General features: G+C 47.0%; 1 protein-coding gene across 1 annotated transcript in view; it reads right to left on the bottom strand.

The window, feature by feature from the left end:
* nbas (NBAS subunit of NRZ tethering complex) overlaps positions 1–19,819 on the bottom strand; it is a 400,078-nt gene that overhangs the window by 32,503 nt on the left and 347,756 nt on the right. Inside the window, exon 51 of the mRNA XM_071412456.1 lies at positions 4,881–5,020. Within this exon, the coding sequence (XP_071268557.1) occupies positions 4,881–5,020 (140 nt within the window). The remainder of the gene's footprint in view (positions 1–4,880; positions 5,021–19,819) is intronic.

The following is a 19,819-nucleotide window of genomic DNA, read 5'->3' as shown; positions in this document are numbered from 1 at the left end:
GTGTCTGTAATACTAGTGGTAACAGGGTAGTGGTGGTGTCTGTAATACTTGTGGTAACAGGGTAGTGTCTGTAATACTAGTGGTAACAGGGTAGTGGTGGTGTCTGTAATACTAGTGGTAACAGGGTAGTGTCTGTAATACTAGTGGTAACAGGGTAGTGTCTGTAATACTAGTGGTAACAGGGTAGTGTCTGTAATACTAGTGGTAACAGGGTAGTGTCTGTAATACTAGTGGTAACAGGGTAGTGTCTGTAATACTAGTGGTAACAGGGTAGTGTCTGTAATACTAGTGGTAACAGGGTGGTGTCTGTAATACTAGTGGTAACAGGGTAGTGGTGGTGTCTGTAATACTAGTGGTAACAGGGTAGTGTCTGTAATACTAGCGGTAACAGGGTAGTGTCTGTAATACTAGTGGTAACAGGGTAGTGTCTGTAATACTAGTGGTAACAGGGTAGTGTCTGTAATACTAGTGGTAACAGGGTAGTGGTGGTGTCTGTAATACTTGTGGTAACAGGGTAGTGTCTGTAATACTAGTGGTAACAGGGTGGTGTCTGTAATACTAGTGGTAACAGGGTAGTGGCTGTAATACTAGCGGTAACAGGGTAGTGTCTGTAATACTAGTGGTAACAGGGTAGTGTCTGTAATACTAGTGGTAACAGGGTAGTGTCTGTAATACTAGTGGTAACAGGGTAGTGTCTGTAATACTAGTGGTAACAGGGTAGTGTCTGTAATACTAGTGGTAACAGGGTGGTGTCTGTAATACTAGTGGTAACAGGGTAGTGGTGGTGTCTGTAATACTAGTGGTAACAGGGTAGTGTCTGTAATACTAGCGGTAACAGGGTAGTGTCTGTAATACTAGTGGTAACAGGGTAGTGTCTGTAATACTAGTGGTAACAGGGTAGTGTCTGTAATACTAGTGGTAACAGGGTAGTGGTGGTGTCTGTAATACTTGTGGTAACAGGGTAGTGTCTGTAATACTAGTGGTAACAGGGTGGTGTCTGTAATACTAGTGGTAACAGGGTAGTGGCTGTAATACTAGCGGTAACAGGGTAGTGTCTGTAATACTAGTGGTAACAGGGTAGTGTCTGTAATACTAGTGGTAACAGGGTAGTGTCTGTAATACTAGTGGTAACAGGGTGGTGTCTGTAATACTAGTGGTAACAGGGTGGTGTCTGTAATACTAGTGGTAACAGGGTAGTGTCTGTAATACTAGTGGTAACAGGGTGGTGTCTGTAATACTAGTGGTAACAGGGTAGTGGTGGTGTCTGTAATACTAGTGGTAACAGGGTAGTGTCTGTAATACTAGCGGTAACAGGGTAGTGTCTGTAATACTAGTGGTAACAGGGTAGTGTCTGTAATACTAGTGGTAACAGGGTAGTGTCTGTAATACTAGTGGTAACAGGGTAGTGGTGGTGTCTGTAATACTTGTGGTAACAGGGTAGTGTCTGTAATACTAGTGGTAACAGGGTGGTGTCTGTAATACTAGTGGTAACAGGGTAGTGGCTGTAATACTAGCGGTAACAGGGTAGTGTCTGTAATACTAGTGGTAACAGGGTAGTGTCTGTAATACTAGTGGTAACAGGGTAGTGTCTGTAATACTAGTGGTAACAGGGTAGTGTCTGTAATACTAGTGGTAACAGGGTAGTGTCTGTAATACTAGTGGTAACAGGGTAGTGTCTGTAATACTAGTGGTAACAGGGTAGTGTCTGTAATACTAGTGGTAACATGGTAGTGGTGGTGTCTGTAATACTAGTGGTAACAGGGTAGTGTCTGTAATACTAGTGGTAACAGGGTAGTGTCTGTAATACTAGTGGTAACAGGGTAGTGTCTGTAATACTAGTGGTAACAGGGTAGTGGTGGTGTCTGTAATACTAGTGGTAACAGGGTAGTGTCTGTAATACTAGCGGTAACAGGGTAGTGTCTGTAATACTAGTGGTAACAGGGTAGTGTCTGTAATACTAGTGGTAACAGGGTAGTGTCTGTAATACTAGTGGTAACAGGGTAGTGTCTGTAATACTAGTGGTAACAGGGTAGTGTCTGTAATACTAGTGGTAACAGGGTGGTGTCTGTAATACTAGTGGTAACAGGGTAGTGTCTGTAATACTAGTGGTAACAGGGTAGTGTCTGTAATACTAGTGGTAACAGGGTAGTGTCTGTAATACTAGTGGTAACAGGGTAGTGTCTGTAATACTAGTGGTAACAGGGTAGTGTCTGTAATACTAGTGGTAACAGGGTAGTGTCTGTAATACTAGTGGTAACAGGGTAGTGTCTGTAATACTAGTGGTAACATGGTAGTGGTGGTGTCTGTAATACTAGTGGTAACAGGGTAGTGTCTGTAATACTAGTGGTAACATGGTAGTGTCTGTAATACTAGTGGTAACATGGTAGTGGTGGTGTCTGTAATACTAGTGGTAACAGGGTGGTGTCTGTAATAGTGTTCGTTTTCTCTGTGTGTGTGTGGAATGTGGTGTGTGTGTGTGTGTGTGTGTGTGTGTGTGTGTGTGTGTGTGTGTGTGTGTGTGTGTGTGTGTGTGTGTGTGTGTGTGTGTGTGTGTGTGTGTGTGTGTGTGTCATACACTGCCATTCGTTCATTGAGCTGTTCATTGAGCTGTTCCAGAGGTGGACTCTGTATCCCTGTAGATCATCTCAAGGGGCTTTATGTGTTAACATATGTTCCCAGGGCAATAACGCCCTTAAATTGAATTGAGTGAGAAAGAGAGAGACAGAGACAGAGACAGAGAGACAGACAGACAGACAGACAGACAGACAGACAGACAGACAGACAGACAGAGATGTCTCTATTCCTTTGAACATTTTGAGAGTGTAGAGACATCTCTCTCTCTCTCTCTGTCTCTACCCCTCCTCTCTCTCTCTACCCCTCTTCTCTGTCTCTACCCCTCCTCTCTCTCTCTACCCCTCCTCTCTGTCTCTACCCCTCCTCTCTGTCTCTACCCCTCCTCTCTCTCTACCCCTCCTCTCTGTCTCTACCCCTCCTCTCTCTCTCTACCCCTCCTCTCTCTCTCTACCCCTCTTCTCTGTCTCTACCCCTCTCTACCCCTCTCTCTCTACCCCTCCTCTCTGTCTCTACCCCTCCTCTCTCTCTCTACCCCTCCTCTCTCTCCCTACCCCTCCTCTCTTTCTCTACCCCTCCTCTCTGTCTCTACCCCTCCTCTCTCTCTCTACCCCTCCTCTCTCTCTCTACCCCTCCTCTCTGTCTCTACCCCTCCTCTCTGTCTCTACCCCTCCTCTCTCTCTCTACCCCTCCTCTCTGTCTCTACCCCTCCTCTCTCTCTCTACCCCTCCTCTCTCTCTCTACCCCTCCTCTCTGTCTCTACCCCTCCTCTCTGTCTCTACCCCTCTTCTCTGTCTCTACCCCTCCTCTCTGTCTCTACCCCTCTTCTCTGTCTCTACCCCTCTTCTCTGTCTCTACCCCTCCTCGCTCTCTCTACCCCTCCTCTCTGTCTCTACCCCTCCTCTCTCTCTCTACCCCTCCTCTCTCTCTCTACCCCTCCTCTCTGTCTCTACCCCTCCTCTCTGTCTCTACCCCTCCTCTCTGTCTCTACCCCTCCTCTCTCTCTACCCCTCCTCTCTGTCTCTACCCCTCCTCTCTGTCTCTACCCCTCCTCTCTGTCTCTACCCCTCCTCTCTGTCTCTACCCCTCCTCTCTCTCTCTACCCCTCCTCTCTCTCTCTCTCTACCCCTCCTCTCTCTCTCTCTCTACCCCTCCTCTCTCTCTCTACCCCTCCTCTCTCTCTCTCTCTACCCCTCCTCTCTCTCTCTCTACCCCTCCTCTCTCTCTCTACCCCTCCTCTCTCTCTCTACCCCTCCCCTCTCTCTCTACCCCTCCTCTCTCTCTACCCCTCCTCTCTCTCTACCCCTCCTCTCTCTTTCTCACTCAGTTCAATTCAAAGGGCTTTATTGGCCTGGGAAACATATGTTAACATTGCCAAAGCAAGTGAATGTTTCTTTTTTTTGCGCAATCTCCCTGGATTTAAATCAATCGTTGTTTAGTAGTCTGAAAACGTCGGAAACATTACCTTGCATTACCATGCTGTAGGTCATGTAACGGTTTATTACACGCAATATGCTTTGTGGACAGATGTTGGCATGTTGTTCTCCGGTTTTGTGATGAAACAAAGGTGTGGTTGAATTCATTCATAGACCTAAAGGCCTTTAGGTCTATATATCACAGTGGCAAGGCCTTTAGGTTTATATATCACAGTGGCAAGGCCTTTAGGTCTATATATCACAGTGGCAAGGCCTTTAGGTCTATATATCACAGTGGCAAGGCCTTTAGGTTTATATATCACAGTGGCAAGGCCTTTAGGTTTATATATCACAGTGGCAAGGCCTTTAGGTTTATATATCACAGTGGCAAGGCCTTTAGGTCTATATATCACAGTGGCAAGGCCTTTAGGTTTATATATCACAGTGGCAAGGCCTTTAGGTTTATATATCACAGTGGCAAGGCCTTTAGGTTTATATATCACAGTGGCAAGGCCTTTAGGTCTATATATCACAGTGGCAAGGCCTTTAGGTCTATATATCACAGTGTCAAGGCCTTTAGGTTTATATATCACAGTGGCAAGGCCTTTAGGTCTATATATCACAGTGGCAAGGCCTTTAGGTCTATATATCACAGTGTCAAGGCCTTTAGGTCTATATATATATTCTCTGCCTCCCCCCCCCCTCTCTCCCTCCTCTCCTCTCCATCCTCCCCCCCCCCCCCCTCTCTCCCTCTTCCTCCTTAACATCATGTCTGTCCCTCCCTCCCGCTGTGCTTGCACCAATCTTTTAAAGGGGAGTGAATGAGTGCAGACCTTGGGAGACCGGTAGAGAATCAGAATAAGACAGATATAACATCATAACAAATACACTTACACTTCCTCTTTCATCATAGGTGGCCACGCCTGGAGGAGGAGCATCAGCTGCTGAAACTCCTCCCACTTCCTGCTGTCGCCTAACAGCTGGAGGAAGAGACAATATCTCTTCTCCTCATTCTCTATGTCATCCATCTCCACCTGACAGAGACAGGGGAGGGAGGGGGGAGAGAGGAGAGAGAGGAGGGAGGAGAGGAGGGAGGGAGGGGGGAGAGAGAGAGGAGGTGGAGGGAGGGAGAGGAGGGGGGAGAGGGGAGGGGGGAAAGAGAGAGAGGGGGGAGGGGGGAGAGGGAGTGAGAGGAGGGAGAGGAGGGGGGGAGGGGGGAGAGGAGGGAAGGCGAGGAGGGGGGAGAGGAGGGAGGGAGAGGAGGGAGGGAGAGGGGAGGGGGGGAGGGGGGAGAGGGAGAGAGAGGGGGGAGGGGGGAGAGGGAGAGAGAGGAGGGAGAGGGGGGGAGAGGGAGAGAGAGGAGGGAGAGGAGGGGGGAGGGGGGAGAGGAGGGAAGGCGAGGAGGGGGGAGAGGAGGGAGGGAGAGGAGGGGTGAGAGAGGAGGGAGGAGGGAGAGATGAGGGAGCAAGAGAGAGAAGAGAGAGATAGAGGGAGAGGAGGGAGGGAGAGGAGGGGGGAGAGGAGGGAGGGAGAAAATTAGGATATAAAGTAAATCATTTAATCTGAGTCGTTCTCAGTGTGATTTAACATTTCAGAGAACAGCTGATTTCTGTGGAACTAAGACAGAGTCCTATCATTCATACACTATTAACACACTATTCATACACTAACACCTCACAGAGAGACAGACAGACAAAGCAAGAGAATCCAACACTACACAAAGTAGGTCACACACCTGAAACATTCAGACATGGGCTTACACACACACACACACACCAGGCAGGTACGCACACACACACACACCAGGCAGGTACATATTTGCATTTGCAGCGCATACTAACGAGGTGGACCGTAATTAATGATCTGTCAGCGAATCACATTGAATGAACTACAGGACAAAATACAAACCCTCCAACCCCAAAAAAGGCTTGTGGGGATGATGGTAAACAAACCATGTGAGCTGTGGTGGCGAACGGTTGGGATGATGGTAAACAAACCATGTGAGCTGTGGTGGCGAACGGTTGGGATGATGGTAAACAAACCATGTGAGCTGTGGTGGCGAACGGTTGCATTTCTGAGACCAAAACATTCTGGGTGATGCTGGTGTGTGAAGTGAAAACTAAAAACTACAAACTACAACTCCAAACTACTACTTAAACTACAACTCCACCAAAGGCCTATTAACTCTGAGACTATCCCTACAGAATAAGAGCAAATCTTAGATGCAATTTACTAGTCTGCGGCTAGAAATTACGTAAACAGAGGACGAGAATACAGACAACCGCCGAAACATCTATTCTATGAGAACATTTCTCAATGGTACTCTGGAGTATCCATTCTAACCATGAAATACTTTGATCTTCGGGGAAACGCAACCAGAGAGACTCTGATGAACTCTCCAGCAGACGGACCGGATTCCAGCAGAGAAGACAACAATGACATACGGGTGAAAATATATATATACACACATTGCAATTATTCTCAAATGAGCGGCCATTCATGTGCGAAGGATTAGCATTTCAATGTATATAATTATAGACCGTGTGTAGTGAATCCATTTGTCTTTCCCGCTCTCTCTCAGTCCCCACCCCTTTACCTTTGTCCACCAAACCGTCATATCGGCTTCGTCCACTAGGGACTCTTTTCAATCATTGTTAGTAACCGATATCTACTGTTTGTTTCTGATGTATTTCTGGGATTATTTAGTTAGTAAATAAATAATTGAGCCAATTTCTATATGGATGAGTCATAGTAGAGGCGGGGTTTGTGCAGATAACCAACAATTTACGACGTTTAGAATGAGACTGACGAAGGTAATAATAATAATAATAATAAATTAATAGAAGACTAATTGATCAAATATTAAAATATCTGAAGAGTTATATTCGGAAGATTATAACTTTGTAATGTGAAAATGTTACGTGGTGCCCCGACTTCCTAGTTAATTAAATTTACATTAATTTAATCATGTCATAATAATTACAGAGAATTGATTTGATAAAATAAACAGTCTTCACATTTAATGATACTAAAGACACAACACAGACCACAAACTCCAATTGGCTATAAATTGGCTATACTTAAACTCTTTAACATCATCCTCAGCTCTGGCATCTTCCCCAATATGTGGAACCAAGGACTCATTCCCCCAATCCACAAAAGTGGAGACAAATTTGACCCCAATAACTACCGGGTGATATGTGTCAACAGCAACCTTGGGAAAATCCTCTGCATTATCATTAACAGCAGACTCGTACATTTCCTCAGTGAAAACAATGTACTGAGCAAATGTCAAAATGTACTTTTTTACCAAATCACCGTACGACAGACCACGTATTCACCCTGCACACCCTAATTGACAAACAAACAAACCAAAACAAAGGCAAAATCTTCTCATGCTTTGTTGATTTCAAAAAAAGATTTTGACTTAATTTGTCATGAGGGTCTGCTATACACATTTATGGAAGGTGGTGTTGGGGGAAAAACATACGACATTATAAAGTCCATGTACACAAACAACAAGGGCAAAAAACACACATGCAGTAGGCAGACCTGGCTCTCAAGAGAAGACAGGCTATGTGCAACACTGCCCACAAAATGAGGTGGAAACTGAGCTGCACTTCCTAACCTCCTGCCCAATGTATGACCATATTAGAGACACATATTTCCCTCAGATTACACAGACACACAAAGAATTTGAAAACTAAATCAAACATTGATAAACTCCCATAGCTGTTAGGCGAAATACCGCAGTGTGCCATCACAGCAGCAAGATTTGTTGCCCGTTGCCATGACAAAAGGGCAACCAATGGAGAACAAACACCATTGTAAATACAATACAATAAATACATTATTTATTTGACCTTTCATACTTCAACTACTTGCCCAGTGTTACAACACCGTACAGCCAATAATATAACATTTGCCATGTCTATATTCTTCTAAAACTGGTGAGCGTAAAGTTCACTAATGTTTCCCTTGTTAATTTCCCTTTAGTTAGTCTATTCCATTTGCTTTGGCAATGTAAAGATATGTTTCACATACCAATAAAGCCCTTTGAATTGAATTGAGAGAGAGCGGGATGGGGAGAGAGACAGAGAGAGATGGGGAGGGAGGACAGAGAGAGAGGGATGGGGAGGGAGGACAGAGAGATAGGGATGGGGAGGGAGGACAGAGAGAGAGGGATGGGGAGGGAGGACAGAGAGAGAGGGATGGGGAGGGAGGACAGAGAGAGAGGGATGGGGAGGGAGGACAGAGAGAGAGGGATGGGGAGGGAGGACAGAGAGAGAGGGATGGGGAGAGAGACAGAGAGAGATAGGGATGGGGAGGGAGGACAGAGAGAGAGGGATGGGGAGGGAGGACAGAGAGAGAGGGATGGGGAGAGAGACAGAGAGAGATAGGGATGGGGAGAGAGACAGAGAGAGATAGGGATGGGGAGGGAGGACAGAGAGAGAGGGATGGGGAGGGAGGACAGAGAGAGAGGGATGGGGAGGGAGGACAGAGATAGAGGGATGGGGGAGGGAGGACAGAGAGAGAGGGATGGGGGAGGGAGGACAGAGAGAGAGGGATGGGGAGGGAGGACAGAGAGAGAGGGATGGGGACAGAGAGAGAGGGATGGGGACAGAGAGAGAGAGGATTGGGGAGAGAGACAGAGAGAGAGAGGGATGGGGAGAGAGACAGAGAGAGAGGGATGGGGAGAGAGACAGAGAGAGATAGGATTGGGACAGAGAGAGAGAGGATTGGGGAGAGAGACAGAGAGAGAGAGAGGATTGGGGAGAGAGACAGAGAGAGAGAGGGATGGGGAGAGAGACAGAGAGAGAGGATTGGGGAGAGAGACAGAGAGAGAGAGGGATGGGGAGGGAGGACAGAGAGAGAGGGATGGGGAGAGAGACAGAGAGAGAGGGATGGGGAGAGAGACAGAGAGAGAGGGATGGGGAGGGATGACAGAGAGAGAGGGATGGGGAGGGAGGACAGAGAGAGAGGGATGGGGAGGGAGGACAGAGAGAGAGGGATGGGGAGGGAGGACAGAGAGAGGGATGGGGAGGGAGGACAGAGAGAGAGGGATGGGAGGGAGGACAGAGAGAGAGGGATGGGAGGGAGGACAGAGAGAGAGGGATGGGGAGGGAGGACAGAGAAGGGGATGGGGAGGGAGGACAGAGAGAGAGGGATGGGGGAGGGAGGACAGAGAGAGAGGGATGGGGAGAGAGACAGAGAGAGATAGGGATGGGGAGGGAGGACAGAGAGAGAGGGATGGGGAGGGAGGACAGAGAGAGAGGGATGGGGAGGGAGGACAGAGAGAGAGGGATGGGGAGGGAGGACAGAGAGAGATAGGGATGGGGAGGGAGGACAGAGAGAGAGGGATGGGGAGGGAGGACAGAGAGAGAGGGATGGGGAGGGAGGACAGAGATAGAGGGATGGGGGAGGGAGGACAGAGAGAGAGGGATGGGGGAGGGAGGACAGAGAGAGAGGGATGGGGAGGGAGGACAGAGAGAGAGGGATGGGGACAGAGAGAGAGGGATGGGGACAGAGAGAGAGGATTGGGAAGAGAGACAGAGAGAGAGAGGGATGGGGAGAGAGACAGAGAGAGAGGGATGGGGAGAGAGACAGAGAGAGAGGGATGGGGAGGGAGGACAGAGAGAGAGGGATGGGGAGGGAGGACAGAGAGAGAGGGATGGGGAGGGAGGACAGAGAGAGAGGGATGGGGAAGGAGGACAGAGAGAGGGATGGGGAGGGAGGACAGAGAGAGAGGGATGGGGAGGGAGGACAGAGAGAGAGGGATGGGAGGGAGGACAGAGAGAGAGGGATGGGGAGGGAGGACAGAGAAGGGGATGGGGAGGGAGGACAGAGAGAGAGGGATGGGGGAGGGAGGACAGAGAGAGAGGGATGGGGAGAGGGACAGAGAGAGAGAGGGATGGGGAGAGAGCAGGAAGAGGCTGTCAGGAAGAAAGAAAATGCCATAACATTTACCAGGAAGGATTTGAGTGATTAAAATAAACTGTCCCTCCCCCCTCTCCTCTTAACCCTAACCTGCATCGCTCCCATCTCTCTGTCTCCAACTATCTCGCCCCCTCTCTCTCTCTCTCTCCAACTATCTCGCCCCCTCTCTCTCTGTCTCCCCGCTCTCTCTCCCCCTGTCTCCAACTATCTCTCCCCCTGTCTCCAACTATCTCTCCCCCTGTCTCCAACTATCTCTCCCCCTGTCTCCAACTATCTCTCCCCCTGTCTCCAACTATCTCTCCCCCTGTCTCCAACTATCTCGCTCTCTGTCTCCAACAATCTCTCCCCCTCTCGCTCTCTGTCTCCAACTATCTCTCCCCCTCTCGCTCTCTGTCTCCAACTATCTCTCCCCCTCTCGCTCTCTGTCTCCAACTATCTCTCCCCCTCTCGCTCTCTGTCTCCAACTATCTCTCCCCCTCTCGCCAACTATCTCTCCCCCTCTCGCCAACTATCTCTCCCCCTCTGTCTCCAACTATCTCTCCCCCTCTGTCTCCAACTATCTCTCCCCCTCTGTCTCCAACTATCTCTCCCCCTCTGTCTCCAACTATCTCTCCCCCTCTCGCTCTGTCTCCAACTATCTCTCCCCCTCTCGCTCTGTCTCCAACTATCTCTCCCCCTCTCCAACTATCTCTCCCCCTGTCTGTCTCCAACTATCTCTCCCCCTGTCTGTCTCCAACTATCTCTCCCCCTCTCGCTCTTTCTCTGTCTCCAACTATCTCTCCCCCTCTCGCTCTTTCTCTGTCTCCAACTATCTCTCCCCCTCTCGCTCTTTCTCCAACTATCTCTCCCCCTCTCGCTCTTTCTCCAACTATCTCTCCCCCTCTCGCTCTGTCTCCAACTATCTCTCCCCCTCTCGCCAACTATCTCTCCCCCTCTGTCTCCAACTATCTCTCCCCCTCTCGCCAACTATCTCTCCCCCTCTCGCTCTGTCTCCAACTATCTCTCCCCCTCTCGCTCTGTCTCCAACTATCTCTCCCCCTCTCGCTCTGTCTCCAACTATCTCTCCCCCTCTCGCTCTGTCTCCAACTATCTCTCCCCCTCTCGCTCTGTCTCCAACTATCTCTCCCCCTCTCGCTCTCTGTCTCCAACTATCTCTCCCCCTCTCGCTCTCTGTCTCCAACTATCTCTCCCCCTCTCGCTCTCTGTCTCCAACTATCTCTCCCCCTCTCGCTCTCTGTCTCCAACTATCTCTCCCCCTCTCGCTCTCTGTCTCCAACTATCTCTCCCCCTCTCGCTCTCTGTCTCCAACTATCTCTCCCCCTCTCGCTTTCTGTCTCCAACTATCTCTCCCCCTCTCGCTCTCTGTCTCCAACTATCTCTCCCCCTCTCTCTGTCTCCAACTATCTCTCCCCCTGTCTGTCTCCAACTATCTCTCCCCCTCGCCTTATTTTTCCTTCATCCCATCTCCCCTCTCCTTCCATAGTAAAATCAATTATTGTTCTTGGTAGCTGAGTGGCTGAATTATCAGGTTTATAATGTGTGTGTGTGTGTGTGTGTGTGTGTGTGCGCGCGCGCTAGCTGAGTGGCTGGATTAAGAGCTATTGATGTAATGACATCACACTGAGTGCTCTCTCACACACACACACACACACACACACACACACACACACACACACACACACACACACACACACACACACACACACACACACACACACACACACACACACACACACACACACACACACACACACAGACATGATGTTTCTCAGTGCCTGGTGTGTGAGCATTGATCTCAGCCAGTGTGTTTCTGTTGCTCAACATGGATGGTAATACAAAGACACAATGAATACACCCCCAACAGCAGCAGTTTGACCATGTGGTGACTGTGGTTAACTCTCCCCCTCTCTCTCTAACCAGTGTGGTTAACTCTCCCCCTCTCTCTCTAACCAGTGTGGTTAACTCTCCCCCTCTCTCTCTAACCAGTGTGGTTAACTCTCCCCCTCTCTCTCTAACCAGTGTGGTTAACTCTCCCCCTCTCTCTCTAACCAGTGTGGTTAACTCTCCCCCTCTCTCTCTAACCAGTGTGGTTAACTCTCCCCCTCTCTCTCTAACCAGTGTGGTTAACTCTCCCCCTCTCTCTCTAACCAGTGTGGTTAACTCTCCCCCTCTCTCTCTAACCAGTGTGGTTAACTCTCCCCCTCTCTCTCTAACCAGTGTGGTTAACTCTCCCCCTCTCTCTCTAACCAGTGTGGTTAACTCTCCCCCTCTCTCTCTAACCAGTGTGGTTAACTCTCCCCCTCTCTCTCTAACCAGTGTGGTTAACTCTCCCCCTCTCTCTCTAACCAGTGTGGTTAACTCTCCCCCTCTCTCTCTAACCAGTCCTTATTGACAGCAGTTATATCCTCACTGTATTTACAGTACCAGTCAAAAGTTAGGACACATCTACTCATTCAAGGGTTTTTCTTTATTTTTAAAATGTTCTACATTGTAGAATAATAGTGAAGACATCAAAACTATGAAATAACACATATGGAATCATGTAGTAACCAAAAAACTATTAAACAAATCAATATATATTTTAGATTTGAGATTCTTCAAAGTAGCCACCCTTTGCCTCCTTGATGACAGCTTTGCACACTCTTGGCATTCTCTCAACCAGCTTCATGAGGTAGTCACCTGGAATGCATTTCAATTAACAGGTGTGACTTGTTAAAAGTTCATTTGTGTTATTATGGTCCCGTGTGGCTCAGTTGGTAGAGCATGGCGCTTGCAACGCCAGGGTTGTGGGTTCATTCCCCATGGGGGGACCAGGATGAATATGTATGAACTTTCCAATTGTAAGTCGCTCTGGATAAGAGCGTCTGCTAAATGACTTAAATGTAAATGTAAATGTAAATTTCTTTCCTTCTTAATGCGTTTCAGTCAATCAGTTGTGTTGTGACAAGGTAGGGGTGGTATACAGAAGATAGCCTTATTTGGTAAAAGACCAAGTCCATATTATGGCAAGAACGGCTCAAATAAGCAAAGAGAAACGACAGTCCATCATTACTTTAAGACATGAAGGTCAGTCAATACGGAACATTTCAAGAACTTTGAAAGTTTCTTTAAGTGCAGTTGTAAAAACCATCTAGCGCTATGATGAAACTGGCTCTCATGAGGACCGCCACAGGAAAGGAAGACCCAGAGTTACCTCTGCTGCAGAGGATAAGTTCATTAGAGTTACCAGCCTCAGATCACAGCCCAAATAAATGCTTCAGATTTCAAGACATCTCAACATCAACTGTTCAGAGGAGACTGTGTGAATCAGGCCTTCATGGTCGAATTGCTGCAAAGAAACCACTACTAAAAGGACACCAATAAGAAGAAGAGACTTGCTTGGGCCAAGAAACACGAGCAATGGACATTTGAACAGGTGGAAATGTGTTTTTTGGTCTGATGAGACCAAATTTTATATTTTTGGTTCCAACCGCCGTGTCTTTGTGAGACGCAGAGTAGGTGAACAGATGATCTCCGCATGTGTGGTTCGCACCGTGAAGCATGGAGGAGGAAGTGTGATGGTGTGGGGGTGCTTTGCTGGTGACACTGTCTGTGATTTATTTAGAATTCAAGGCACACTTAACCAGCATGGCTACCACAGCATTCTGCTGTGATACGCCATCCCATCTGGTTTGCGCTTAGTGGGACTATCATTTGTTTTTCAACAGGACAATGACCCAACACACCTCCAGGCTGTGTAAGGTCTATTTGACCAAGAAGGAGAGTGATGGAGTGCTGCATCAGATGACCTGGCCTCCACAATAACCTGACCCCAATTGAGATGGCTTGGGATGAGTTGGACCACAGTGAAAACTGTTGGAAAAGCATTCCAGGTGAAGCTGGTTGAGAGAATGCCAAGTGTGCAAAGCTGTCATCAAGGCAAATGGTGCCAACTTTGAAGAATGTCAAATACACAATTATTTTGATTTCTGTAACACCTTTGATGGTTACTACATGATTCCATATGTGTTATTTCATAATTTTGATGTCTTCAATATTATTCTACAATGTAGAAAATAGTAAAAATAAGGAAAAGACCTGTAATGAGTCGGTGTGTCCAAACTTTTGACTGTCAAGAGATAGATGGAGAGCGATGGCGAGAGAGAGATTGAGGGCGAGAGATTGAGAGAGAGATGGAGGGAGAGAGAGAGAGGGACAGAGAGAGGGAGAGAGAGAGGGACAGAGAGAGAGAGAGAGAGAGGGACAGAGACAGAGACAGAGACAGAGACAGAGAGAGAGAGAGAGAGAGAGAGAGAGAGAGAGAGAGAGAGAGAGAGAGAGAGAGAGAGAGAGAGAGAGAGAGAGAGAGAGAGAGAGACAGGCAAACATTTGAGTTAACCAGCGTTAATATCCAACCGACTCGTAACCAGCGTTACCTCCTCCACCCTCGCCCTACCTCCTCCCCCACCCTCGCCCTACCTCCTCCCCCACCCTCGCCCTACCTCTTCCACCCTCGCCCTACCTCTTCCACCCTCGCCCGACCTCCTCCACCCTCTCCCGACCTCCTCCACCCTCTCCCTACCTCCTCCACCCTCTCCCTACCTCCTCCACCCTCTCCCTACCTCCTCCACCCTCTCCCTACCTCCTCCACCCTCTCCCTACCTCCTCCACCCTCTCCCTACCTCTTCCACCCTCTCCCTACCTCTTCCACCCTCTCCCTACCTCTTCCACCCTCTCCCTACCTCTTCCACCCTCTCCCTACCTCTTCCACCCTCTCCCTACCTCTTCCACCCTCTCCCTACCTCTTCCACCCTCTCCCTACCTCTTCCACCCTCTCCCTACCTCTTCCACCCTCTCCCTACCTCTTCCACCCTCTCCCTACCTCTTCCACCCTCTCCCTACCTCTTCCACCCTCTCCCTACCTCTTCCACCCTCTCCCTACCTCTTCCACCCTCTCCCTACCTCTTCCACCCTCTCCCTACCTCTTCCACCCTCTCCCTACCTCTTCCACCCTCTCCCTACCTCTTCCACCCTCTCCCTACCTCTTCCACCCTCTCCCTACCTCCACCACCCTCTCCCTACCTCCACCACCCTCTCCCTACCTCCTCCACCCTCTCCCTACCTCCACCACCCTCTCCCTACCTCCACCACCCTCTCCCTACCTCCTCCACCCTCTCCTGACCTCTTCCACCCTCTCCCTACCTCCTCTTCCACCCTCTCCCTACCTCCTCTTCCACCCTCTCCCTACCTCCTCTTCCACCTCTCCCTCCTCCTCTCACCCCTCTCTCTCTCCCTCCTCCTCTCACCCCCTCTCTCTCTACCAATCCCCTCCTCTCACCCCCTCCCCCGTCTCTCTCCTGCTCAGTAGGAGTACATCACATTGATTTGAAGGGAGCAGCCCTCAATGATTAAATATTAACAAACCATTAAATATAAAAAATCCAAGTATTGAAATCCACACTGAGAACCTTACCCAGGATTCATAGCATGGTCTGGGCGCTAATACGATACAAAACACAGTAATAATACCATATTTATACCGTGTGTCGGACTGCCAGATGGTGAAGCGTGATTCACCACTCCAGCCGACGCTTGGCATTGAGCATGGTGATCTTAGGCTTGTGTGCGCCTGCCCGGCCATGGAAACCCATTTCATGAAGCTCCCAGTGAACCGTTCTCATGTTGACGTTGCTTCCAGAGGCAGTTTGGAACTCGGTAGTGAGTGTTGCAACCGAGAACAGGCGATTTTTATACACTACGCGCCCTGTTCTGTCAGCTTGTGTGGCCTGCCACTTTGCGGCTGAGCCGTTGTTGCTCTTAGACATTTCCACTTCACAATAACGGCACTTACAGTTGACCGGGGCAGCTTTAGCAGGGCAGAAATTTGACAAACTCACTTGTTGGAAAAGTGGCATACTATGACGGTGCCACGTTGAAAGTCACTGAACTCTTCAGTACAGGGCCATTCTACTGCCAATGTTTGTCTATGGAGATTGCAAGGCTGTGTGCTCGATTTTATACACCTGTCAGCAATGAATGTTGCTGAAATAGCCAAATCCACTAATTTGAAGGGGTGTCCATATACGTTTGTATATATAGTGTAGCTATTAGAACTAACACGTCAGTAAACCCACTACAATCGTGCAGTACAGTGTACAGCAAGCAGTTTAGCAGTTACACCGTCGGGCCCCGGTGGCAATAAATTAATAAAACCAAAAGCTTTACCTTGACATGGAAGAGTTTCAGTGTTGGATAGCCTTAGCCAGCTAGCTAACATAGCATCCCTCTCTATTTGAGAAGGCTAAACTACGAACAAATTCACATAGAAATATGAGTTATAGATCTGTCATTATCATTGAACGCCAGTCTAAGAAGCGGTAGATCGGTTCTATATGCAGCCTTTCTATACGTCCCGTTCTTATGTTTCGTTTTTTACTTATTTTACTTTCGGTGAAAGTGGAGGAGGAACGTACCATCCACAGCAATAACAATGGACCCCAGACGGTGGAATAACAATGGACCCCAGACGGTGAATAACAATGGACCCCAGACGGTGGAATAACAATGGACCCCAGACGGTGGAATAACAATGGACCCCAGACGGTGGAATAACAATGGACCCCAGACGGAGGAATAACAATGGACCCCAGACGGAGGAATAACAATGGACCTCAGACTGTGGAATAACAATGGACCCCAGACGGTGGAATAACAATGGACCCCAGACGGTGGAATAACAATGGACCCCAGACGGTGGAATAACAATGGACCCCAGACGGAGGAATAACAATGGACCCCAGACGGTGGAATAACAATGGACCCCAGACGGTGGAAAAACAATGGACCCCAGATGGAAGCATAACAATGGATTCTTCTGAAATTAACTCAAGTCTTTATAAAACATTTTATCCCAAACTGTATCAAACCGAAAACAAAAAGTTCAAAGAAAGATAGACAGTTTCCTTAATGAGGCCAATTAGAAGGGAACCAGGGGAACAATTCCCTAGGTGAGCTGGTGATCTACGAAATGTGAAATCTCCTGGTAATGCTGGATTCCCAGCGGAATTTTACACACACTTTCATCCCAAATTACTAAAGCCTATGTTACTTACGCTCAACAGCAGCTCTAGAGAAATATTACCTTCCCCATTCGGTAAGTTTAGCTACAATCACCCTACTTAAAAATGTAAGGATTCAATGTCATGCTGATCCTTCTGCCCAATATCACTTTTGAACGTGTCATTTAAAATCATTGCTTTTTCGCATAGAACTTGTAATCCAGCAGTTGATTCAATCAGATCAAACAGGGTTCCATATGGAACAGGATGTCCTCAGGCCACCTCCACTGGAACGTTCCAGAAGGGACAGTAACTGTAGAAACTGAAAAAGCATAGGAATGGGAATATTTACTGGCTGTTTTAAATAAAAAAAAGTTTTGTTTTGGTCCAGTATTTATTTCCTGAATTGAGCTATTGTATAAATCTCCCCCTAAAGCAGCCAAATGAACAAATCTCTGAATGATTTAAGTTATCAAGAAGGAACAAGACATGGATGACCCTTTTGTCTATTTTCTTTAACGTCAATAATTACAACTCGTGGATTAATCCAGAGGATAGAGATTGGTGGAGAGCAACATGTGATGTCATTGCGTGCAGATGACATTTCACTGTATTTATCTGAACCAGAACTTTCTCTGCCGGTTCTGTTGGACACATGGCACTTCACCAGGATTAAAAGTGACTTGGGAGAAAACTGAAACAATGCCCATTTCTAACTATGACTTCTCAAGCTTGGAAAAGTAGATTTCAGTGGAAATGACACACATGAAGACACACATGTACCTGGGCGTACTGACACCATGCAATTTGGAGGAGGCCTATAAAACCAACTACTCTCCGTTAATAGATAAGATTCTGATGTTCAGAGACTGAGAACTCTACCTATTTCTATGTTAGGTAGAGAACTCTACCTATTTCTATGTTTAGAGAACTCTACCTATTTCTATGTTAGGTAGAGAACTCTACCTATTTCTATGTTAGAGAACTCTCCCTATTTCTATGTTAGAGAATTCTCCCTATTTCTATGTTAGAGAACTCTCCCTATTTCTATGTTAGAGAACTCTCCCTATTTCTATGTTAGAGAACTCTCCCTATTTCTATGTTAGAGAACTCTCCCTATTTCTATGTTAGAGAACTCTCCCTATTTCTATGTTAGATAGAGAACTCTCCCTATTTATATGTTAGGTAGAGATGGAGAACTCTCCCTATTTCTATGATAGAGAACTCTCCCTATTTCTATGTTAGAGAACTCTCCCTATTTCTATGTTAGAGAATTCTCCCTATTTCTATGTTAGAGAACTCTCCCTATTTCTATGTTAGAGAATTCTCCCTATTTCTATGTTAGAGAACTCTCCCTATTTCTATGTTAGAGAACTCTCCCTATTTCTATGATAGAGAACTCTCCCTATTTCTATGTTAGAGAATTCTCCCTATTTCTATGTTAGATTGGGTCAACACAATACAAATGTAAATGAATATAATACCAAGGTTTCTGTATTTATTCCAGCCGTACCAGTCTCAACTCCATCCAACTTATTTTAATAAAAGTCCTACTTCGCCAACTTAATTTGGAATTGTAAAGACTGAGTCAAATGTAATGTTAAACACTTCCCTTTATTAAGCTGGAGCTGTTGGTCTACCGCTCTAGTTCACTTAAACAACGGACAGAAGACTATTACTGGGCTTGGAGCAGTATTACATTCATAAATGTAATACCGAATGATTTAAAATATATTCACTACTGCGGTTAAAAGAAGAAGAAAACAGACCAATCCAATGATTTTCAATTCAACTCGTATTTTGGGGGGAAATGTACATATATTTATGAACTGAAAGAAACGCATATCGCTAGGCAACCCCAATTTTACCTCCAGCATTTAATAACAATACCTTAAAAGCCCTGCTTCCAAAACGCCATCAGGAATATCCGGCATGTGTATTAGAATGACTCTCTCCAATCAATCAATAACAAGAAAGACGTGGGTTATCCAACACCAAATGTCTTCAAATTATTACAACTCAGAAATCTTATTAAATCACTTCAACAGAACGTGGATGAACCTAAGGCCTCTGGCATAGAAAGAATTATGCTCCGTCAAAGAAGCTGATTGCCAAGTCATTTCAAAGTTATATTGATTAAAACTCTACCTGGTGGTTCAGAACATAGAAGGAAAGAAAATTGGGAAACAGATCTAAACTAAGAAAAATGTAGAAACTGGTGAGAACTATTTTGTTTAGAGACATGTGAAAATGTTCAAATCTGCTCCTATAACCTATGACATAAACTACTGCAATTCAAGATAATCCATAGGATTTACTACACAGAATGCAGGTAACGCACCCCAGAAAATGTCTCATCTCTGTTGGAGATGCACAAAGTACAAAGGAATCCTATCACATAACGAGACCGACCGGTTCAAATCGGTCTTATGTCTCTAAATTAGAAATGGTGTTTTTTTACACTGAGCTACAAAACGGTACATCATATACTACCATTTGAGGACAATGGGAAAGTAATTCTGCTTCGAAAGTTGATAAACTTGTAACCTCAGTTTTGAGAAAATGGCCCTTGAATGTTTTGGTACCTACTGGCGAGCTCTTCTCTGTCTACACCCATTCAGCATCGTTCCCTCTGAAGCTTTAGGCCCACCGAGCGTTCTGTACTAACAACAGTCAAGCACCCAAGCTAACAGGCTAGCTACTTCCAGACGTAATAAGAGAACAGCTCACTGAACATTACTTTCAGCAAACACCGGACACCAAACACCGGACACCAAACACCGGACACCAAACACCAAACACCAGACACCGGACGAGGAGTAGGGTTGATCTGAGCGTTCTGACCTCACGACGACGGTC

This window comes from Salvelinus alpinus, chromosome 8, assembly GCF_045679555.1.
Source record: "Salvelinus alpinus chromosome 8, SLU_Salpinus.1, whole genome shotgun sequence".
In the NCBI taxonomy this organism is placed as follows: domain Eukaryota; kingdom Metazoa; phylum Chordata; class Actinopteri; order Salmoniformes; family Salmonidae; genus Salvelinus; species Salvelinus alpinus.
The sequence above is the reverse complement of the archived record's forward strand: the minus strand, read 5'-3'. Positions and strand labels throughout refer to the sequence as shown.